The sequence below is a fragment of the Polyergus mexicanus genome, unplaced genomic scaffold (genome assembly GCF_030449975.1).
Source record: "Polyergus mexicanus isolate NDT 795.1 unplaced genomic scaffold, iyPolMexi1.0 SCAF_24, whole genome shotgun sequence".
NCBI lineage: Eukaryota > Metazoa > Arthropoda > Insecta > Hymenoptera > Formicidae > Polyergus > Polyergus mexicanus.
Genome location: NW_027223344.1, coordinates 4,066,079 through 4,075,475, shown reverse-complemented (window position 1 = coordinate 4,075,475; position 9,397 = coordinate 4,066,079). Strand labels below are relative to the sequence as shown.

At 33.4% G+C, this 9,397-nt stretch overlaps 1 protein-coding gene across 1 annotated transcript; it reads left to right on the top strand.

The window, feature by feature from the left end:
• Window positions 1-5,164: 5,164 nt before the first annotated feature.
• LOC138942988 (putative GATA zinc finger domain-containing protein 25) lies at window positions 5,165-7,678 on the top strand. The gene is made up of 4 exons (XM_070313485.1): window positions 5,165-5,171; window positions 5,310-5,546; window positions 6,170-6,213; window positions 7,547-7,678. Exons 1-4 carry the CDS (start codon window positions 5,165-5,167, stop codon window positions 7,676-7,678), a joined length of 420 nt encoding a protein of 139 aa, XP_070169586.1.
• Window positions 7,679-9,397: the final 1,719 nt, after the last annotated feature.

The window sequence follows — 9,397 nt, the reverse complement described above, 5'->3', positions numbered from 1 at the left end:
GTGAATTTTAACGTTTTTGTTTATATTTAAATCTTTAAGTTTCTTAAGTAAAATATATTTATTTAGTAAATATGAAATATATTTTTCTTATCAAAAACAATATCTATATTATTAAAAAATATTTCTTAAATGAAAAAAAATTATACAAAGATAAAAAATGAATATTGTTAGAACAAATCAAATAATTTTTGTTAATAATATACTGGAAGAATAAAAATATATATATTATGCGAGCACTTTTATATATCTAAATAAAAAAATATATATTAATTAAAGCAGTATTGTTGTAATGTAATAATGTATTTTCTTATAACTCTGGTATAATATTAAGTATAGTATTAAAAGGCTGTAAATATATTTTTAAATTGGAAAAATAATATTTGCAATTGTAAATATATTTAGAAAGCATTGCGATTTAACTTAATAAAATAAATAATAAATTTTGAAAATAGTTACAAATTTCATTTATACAATTCGAGATATATCATTTATATGGGAATTAAACTCCTACTTTTTGTGCTTCAAACAAACAGTTTACAAATATTTACCGTGCTCAATTCAATCAGTTTAATATTCTGAATCTTGTATTGGGCTTATATCAGATATAATCAGAAATTAAACTGATTGAACACTACTACGCTTTAAATCTTACATTACTAGCCAAACCTTGCAGACTTTATATTCATTTGCAAGAATACAAGAAAATACATCATCTAACGAAGAAATTAATAAATCGTTCGCATATTTAAATGAAATGAATCGATTTTTAATAACAAAAAATCTAATTGTCTAAGATACATATTTGATTAAATATTATGTATTTGGGATGGCTTTACATAATGAATGGTGCTTTTCCACACCACCCGTGGGGTATCACCAATGGCGCGTTCGGTTTTTTAAAGTGGACCTTCGCTTGGAGCCCTATTATACCACTGTATGTTACATATTTTATTGTATCTTTCATTTACAAGTGTGATGTCTTTTATAGACAAGATATTTTTTACACACTTGTTTTTTGCAAGTGTGATGTCTTTTACAGACAAGATATATTTTACACACTTGTTTTTTACAAGTGTGATGTCTTTTATAGACAAGATATATTTTACACACTTGTTTTTTACAAGTGTGATGTCTTTTACAGACAAGATATATCTTACACACTTGTTTTTACAAGTGTGATGTCTTTTACAGACAAGATATATCTTACACACTTGTTTTTACAAGTGTGATGTCTTTTACAGACAAGATATATTTTACACACTTGTTTTTTATAAGTATGTTTTTTAAAGACAAGATACTTTTTATTTTATTTTCAACATTATTATTACATATCATTAACCGATGATGGACCAGCAATGTCATCAATGTCAGCAGCATATAATGTAAGACTGTTCATTTTCTTAGGGCAAGTAAAATATAATTTTTCCGATGACATGAGAGATAAATGCTTTTCATTAATCTCCATGTCTAGAACAGTTTATTTTCTCGTTTTTAGTGCTGATTTTAATACACAAATAGCATTTACACACGCGGGCGAAAATTTATTTCGTTTTTTTGTTTTTATATCAGATAGAAAAGAAAACATTCTTTCTGGGTCAGCATTTGAATTTGGAAGTGATCTTACAGCAATCAAAAGAGACTTCAGATTGGGATATTTACGTTTTAAAATTTCTTTCCACATCTCATCAAAGTTTAATTTAGAAAAATGTTCTTTTTTTGCTATTATAAAATCGAGATGTAAAGCATGCCACTCTTTTTTTAATGCATTTTCGTCAAAACCACCGAGGGTTTGAGCGATAAAAGAAACATCATTAAATGATGTTTCTCTATCGATGCTACATAATGCTGCGTTTAATTGAAAAACCTTTAATTATATAAAAATTTATCTTTAATGGGCAATCTTTTACTAATCTCCTCGGCAGCAGTCACGTAAAATTGCAAACAATTATCTCGAACATTTCCAATTATGTCTGCGTGTCCTTCTTTCATTAAACTCTCGAGATATTCTTCACATTCAAATCCTACATTTATATTATTTAAAGATTTTTGGTTTTCTTTTTCAGAAAATTTAAAATCATCATTACATACATATTTTAGAAGCTCTGGTTTCAAAAAGTGTTTACAAACTGTTATTAAAAGCTCTACTGATTTTGGCTGCAATAAATGAATTCTTGTTTGCAGAGCTTGGAAAATGCATTGAAAGAATTAAAAAAATTCAAAATATGTTTTAAAAATAGCAAATATGCTTTTACATCAGGATTTTGCATTATAGATAATAAATTTTCTCCTGACTTTGATTTTTCACTTACGACCATTTCGGTCAAAAAAAGCTTGGTAGTATCCCACAACTCAAGATGTCTTTCAACACATGAATGGCGAGAAAGCCACCGTGTATCAGACAACTTTAAAATTTTATGATTTGTTTCCTGAAAACATTCGCTAAATTCTTGATAAATAGCAGCACGCTTGGGACTACTGTTAATATAATTCGCCATCTTTTTTAAAAATTCTTCACAATATTCCGGTATTTTTGCACATGCAGCATGTGCAGCCAATGCAGCAGAATGGCATGGACATGAAAATGTTAATAAATTTTTACAAACTTCTTGTAACTTTTTTTGAACGATAGATGTTTTCCTATCATGACGGACGCATTGTCGCATGATAGGGCAACAATATTTAAAAATGGAATGTTTAATTTCCACATTTCACATTTAAATGCATTAAATAATTTTTCCGCGCTGCTATTTCTCGCATCAATATTAATTAATTTAACTAATTGCGTGCGAATATCTAATGTTTCAGAATCAACATATCGAACAAGAAACGTCATCCATTTTTCATTACTAATATCAGACGTTTCGTCAATAAAAATTGTAAATTTCGTATTTTGCATGTTACTAATCACACGGGCCGTCTCAACCGGACACAATACATTGGAAATTATACTTTTACATTTTGTTCGACCCATGGTCATACTTTTCAATACGTTACGATCTTTTCCTACTTCTTGGAAAAAACTAAGAATTTCTTTTGCCGTTTGATGCGAAACATTCTTATCAGCAATTAACGCGGCATATCGAATTTCTGCTGATTTCTTTCGCTCTTCAAATGACAAAAGTGGTTCGTCCGTCATGTTGATACTTTCATCCGTATTCTTTGTTTCTGTTTTATTATTTTGACATATTTTTATGTGTGTTATCGATTCTGCATGACGATAAATTTGTGATAAACCACCAATCATAGATTTATTACAAAATGAGCAAAAAAACGAATTTTTGTCATGTGATACTTCGCGTAACCATGGCTTAAATAATTCGATCTCTAGCCATTGTTGTTTAAATTTATATTTTTCTGTTAATTTTTTATTTAAACTCTTATTGTCAGCATTTAATAATAATGATGTACTTTCTTTCATATTATTTTTGTGGCACGCAGAATCCGCATGTCTTAAAACATGTGTGTTGCACGAAATATTTTTATTACATACACTACGCAAAAAAATTAAAGGGCCACTTTCATTCTTCTACAAAAAAGGCAATTTTTAAGTGGCTGCAACTTCGTTGCATATATTCAGATTGAGATCAATAAAAAACCGTTACAAAGCTTGAAGTTTCTAGTTTTAGAATCTTTTAGTCAAGTTCAATTCTTTTCATTTGTTACGAAGTTACATTATGAAAAAGCAACGTCCGTCGATTAACTAAATTTTTCAAAAGTTTGTCAAAGAATGCCGAAGAAAAAAAAATTGTAGCACAATTTCGTTAATTGGATTTTAAAGAGCAGAGTTTTATCTTTAATTTGCTTTTTTAATGAATGTCCTACGATTTTTTTTCGCCGAGTTATTCATTGTTGAAGTAAAATCGATCTATTGACTTTGAGCGTTCATAATTAGTGAAAAAATTATCGCACAATGATTATTAAAAAAGCAATTTAAAGAGAAGAGTCGGCACTTTAACATGCACTAATTGCTTTTTCAATTAATATTCATTGTTAAAGTGTAATCATTACTTTAAAATCAAGTAAAAATTGCACTTTTTCACTTTTTCATTTAAATCAATGCAACTTAATGAAAAAACGTTAACATTTTTATGAACTCTACAATTTTTACAAGTAAAAAGTATCCCAATTACATGTGCAACCGGTCGAATCGTTAAGATTTTTTTTTCTCTATATCTCGAAGACTTAAATCAAGTTTAAAATGAAAAATTCAATTACCGCCGGCATTAGCGTTATCCAAAGCGTACCACATGGAGGTTGCACGGTCGGATTTACGCTTCTGTGTGTGTGTGTGTGTGTGTTGTGCGTGTGTATTGTGTGTGTGTGTTGTGTGTGTATTGTGTGTGTGTTGTGTGTGCGTGTGTGTGTGTGTGTCCGCGCACAAACAGAACGAGACCCCGCGATTCGTCACTCTCGCAGTATTTTATGACTCCAAACTCTCTGATGCGCATATGTATGTGTGTGTGTATGTGTGTGTAATTAAATGTGCTGTGTAATTAAATTTTTTACAGAGTTAAAATCGTATTAATCGACGGACGTTGCTTTTTCATAATGTAACTTCGTAACAAATGAAAAGAATTGAATTTGACTAAAAGATTCTAAAACTAGAAACTTCAAGCTTTGTAACGCTTTTTTATTGATCTCAATCTGAATATATGCGACGAAGTTGCAGCCACTTAAAAATTGCCTTTTTTGTAGAAGGAAGAAAGTGGCCCTTTAATTTTTTTGCGTAGTGTATAATACAATGATAAAAACTATCATCAGAAGATACTTTACGTATCCAAGATTTAATTCTATCATCACTAAGCCAAGCTTCTGAAAAGCTTCGCTTAGATTTTTTTCTTAATTCATCACACATTTTTATATACAGCAAAAGATAGGCAGAAACAAAGAATTAAAGAAGAATGAATCAAGTAAAAAATAAACAATAAACAATAGAACTCAAATAGACTCACAATCAGAATTGATTCAGCTTCTTAGATATCAAGACTTCACCAGACACGTATCAAAAAATACGTTGACTCGCAAGTACAAAGCAACGAAATTATCTCACAGAAGCGCCGTGAAACAACAGATCGCATATGAAACAAATGCACGGCGTACGAAACAAATGAAAAAGTACCGAATACTTCAGTTCACTAAGAAACGTGCTGTCATAGAACATATCATGTCTCGTAAGTAGTAAATTAAATCATTATTATTTGTATCTGTTAGAAAAGTTTAAGAAAGTTTCAGTTTCAGTTTTTCTTCTTTGTAATTATACATAATAATCTATTTATCAAAGTTTTATTTACATATTTTATATTTTGCAGAAGAAATTAATGAAGAAATGCCGCAATTGGTGCTGCAAAATGAAGGTGGCAACATGCAGCAGTTGATGCAACAATTGTTGCATCAACAAAGAATGCAAGGAGAAATGCAGCAACAACTGCAGCAACAGCTGCAATATTTGCTGCAGCAGCAGCAGCAGCAGCAGCAAATGCAACAGCAACAGCCGCAAGAAGTGCAACAGCCGCCGCAGCAACAGCCGCCGAAAAATAATAAAAATGGTAAATTATTTCTTATTGACTGCCCCCAGTGAGGGGGCAGAGGATGGGGCGTACGTGGCGGCCAGGCCAGTAGAGACGGTCCTGGAAGCAGCCGCGGCCGCGGCCGCGGAAGAGGCAGAAGCAGAAGTGGCCTCACCATTGTAAAAAATTTGTATATCAAATATTAAAAATCTTAAAAATAATAAAAAATAAATATACATAATTTTGGGATTAATTATTTTTACCCCACATTTTTATCATTTATCTTTCTTGTCCTTGGTACAATATAATATATAACATACAGTGGTATAATAGGGCTCCAAGCGAAGGTCCACTTTAAAAAACCGAACGCGCCATTGGTGATACCCCACGGGTGGTGTGGAAAAGCACCATTCATTATGTAAAGCCATCCCAAATACATAATATTTAATCAAATATGTATCTTAGACAATTAGATTTTTTGTTATTAAAAATCGATTCATTTCATTTAAATATGCGAACGATTTATTAATTTCTTCGTTAGATGATGTATTTTCTTGTATTCTTGCAAATGAATATAAAGTCTGCAAGGTTTGGCTAGTAATGTAAGATTTAAAGCGTAGTAGTGTTCAATCAGTTTAATTTCTGATTATATCTGATATAAGCCCAATACAAGATTCAGAATATTAAACTGATTGAATTGAGCACGGTAAATATTTGTAAACTGTTTGTTTGAAGCACAAAAAGTAGGAGTTTAATTCCCATATAAATGATATATCTCGAATTGTATAAATGAAATTTGTAACTATTTTCAAAATTTATTATTTATTTTATTAAGTTAAATCGCAATGCTTTCTAAATATATTTACAATTGCAAATATTATTTTTCCAATTTAAAAATATATTTACAGCCTTTTAATACTATACTTAATATTATACCAGAGTTATAAGAAAATACATTATTACATTACAACAATACTGCTTTAATTAATATATATTTTTTTATTTAGATATATAAAAGTGCTCGCATAATATATATATTTTTATTCTTCCAGTATATTATTAACAAAAATTATTTGATTTGTTCTAACAATATTCATTTTTTATCTTTGTATAATTTTTTTTCATTTAAGAAATATTTTTTAATAATATAGATATTGTTTTTGATAAGAAAAATATATTTCATATTTACTAAATAAATATATTTTACTTAAGAAACTTAAAGATTTAAATATAAACAAAAACGTTAAAATTCACCGAATAAATAGTTTTCTCGAGTAGAATAAAATTTTTTACTATCAAATTATTTTTTTTCGCGGTATGTAGAATATGAAATGTTTAATATAATGTTCAATCTTCGAGTATTTTACTCGAATACTTTTATATGCAGTATACTTAAATAAAAAAAAAAATTAAGTAAGGCAAAATTGTTTTAATATAATAATGTATTTTCTCTTATAAGTCTAATATAAATATATAATATCGAAAGCGTGAAAAATCATTTAATATATAATGTAGGAAGGAAAGTTGGAAAAAACATTTATTATATGACATAAAAAGGCTGTAAAAAAAAACATTTAACGCTCATGTATATAAAGAATCGAAAAGCGAGTTACATCGCTCGTCGCCGTCGGCCGTACGCCCGTCGCTATAGTTGCCGGCTCGATAGAAAGAAGAGAGACAGAAAACAGTATATCTGTCCTCTTCTACTATCCGAAGCTAGCCGAAGCACCGAGCTCACACGTACGCGGTTTGCGCTTGTGTGTGTTATCCCTTCCACCTCGGTTGCATGTTGCTCGCGTCTCAATTCTGGCATCACTGTGTGTGTGCGACATTATGTGTGATATTTATTAATTAATAATATATTTTAGTTCGTGCAAATTGATGTCATCCACCGCCGATACATGCGGTGGATGAGAAAAAATTTGCGTTGGGCGCACGCAAGCTTGTGGGGTGACACTCGCGAAGCCCGCGAGTGTGCATGCGTGCACCCAACACGATACGAAGACATCTTTTATTTACGGCCTCTTTTCGGCTTGGAGCCGTATGAAGAAGAGGAGAATTGGGAGTCGGAGGAAGAGGAAGAAGTATCGGACGAGGAAGAAAATTTGGAGGAAGAGGAGGAGGATTGGGAGAAGGATTGGGAGGAAGAGCTTGCGGCTCCAGGAGGATAATGTATCTATTTTAAAAAATATTTGTTCAAAATTGAAACATTTAATGCCTAAATTTCAATCGGCGAACGTCGCCGTTAAATTAACACGATTGCCTCGAGAAATAAAAACACGAGCGAGAGTAAGCATCGTCGCGATCAGCCGATCGGCGCGTGATCGCTTGATCATAACAAAGAAAAAGGCGCGTGATCGCATTCCTTTTAGAATGAAAAACTGTGACAAACAGCTAGTTCTCGAAGGTTCGAAATCGGAAAAACTTGTTATTCACATCGGCAGAGCGCGAGTTTCAGCGGTCGGTCGATTTAGTCTTACGCTGACACCGATACGAGCTGGTCGATAGCAATCGATCATAGTTTCGAATATCATCATTTCTCGTATGATATTCTTTCGCACATTCGAGCTCGTGTCGCTTACTCAGTGGGAGTACTCGTCTCAAAATCGGTCCGAAGAGTTTGCCGCTTACGACGATTCGAGCTGGTCGATAGCAATCGATCATAATTTCTCGTTTCATACTCTCTCGTATGATATTCTCTCGTGTCATATTCTCGCTCGTGTCGTTTCGCGCTACTTATTGTGAACTTCGCGCTGTATTGTTTAATCTCGCTCGTGTCATATGCGATTTAGTCATTCTCGCTGGAAATTCTCAACTGACATTCTAGCAGACTATCGAGAATTAAACTCAGTGCGAAAGACGCCTCAGTGTCTGTATTCCTACCTGTTATGAACTTATCGAGTTTGTGAGTGTTAAGCGTTTGGAGTCCGAGAGTCGACGCGCGTTCACCGTTCCGCGAATGTCCTCTGCCTCGCGCCAAGCAATATCCGGCGGCCGCGTGCAAGATATCCGTTCTCGCGAGAGCTTCTAGCAAGAAGCTCTACAAGATTTCCGATACGCGTTGAAGGCAGTCATTAACAGGACATTTTGAAGATATCCGTCGGAGATGCGGAATACGGGCCGTCGCTCGCTCCGATTATTCTAAATAAACGAATAATCAAAACAAGCCGCATTCAAATCGTTTCTCATTCTCCTTATCCTCCAGCGGATCTACGGATTCGCGTAACACACTGCTTCTCGCTCATTTCTGAGCGTCTCTAAAGATTCGGGCGACTTCGTCGAGGTCGACTCCCGAACAATATTAAATATTAAAAATTAAATTTATATTAATATAATGTTTTTCTGTTTCAGAAGGAGCGCCCCCTATATATATATATTATTATTATTATTATTTTTATTATTATTATTTTAACACACACACACACACACATTGTAATATACACACAATTATTAAATAAACTTATTATTATTATTATTATTATAATTAAAGTATCGATTATTTCTGCACCTTCTTCTTTCCTTTTCCTACATGCATGCCTCGCGCTATCTCTCTCTTTATCTCTTTCTCCCGCGAACGTCATCCTTTTCCAACACCAATGCGGACGCTATCCTTCTCCCTCGTGCCTGTGATCGCCTCGCGCTATCCTTCTCGCACCGCCTCGCGTATGCTCTCTCTCTCTCTCTCTCTCACCGCCTCGCGCTATCCCTCTCTTACACATTGCAGACGCCTTGCGCCATCTCTGTCACACCTACTCGCGGCATCGTACCTTCGCGTTCCCTCTTCCCCGCGGACCCCGCGTCTACCGTTCCGCCGCGGTCCCCCTCCCCCTCACCGCGGACCCCGCGCCAACCGTTCCGCCGCGATCCCCCCCGCATGACGTCATACCCCC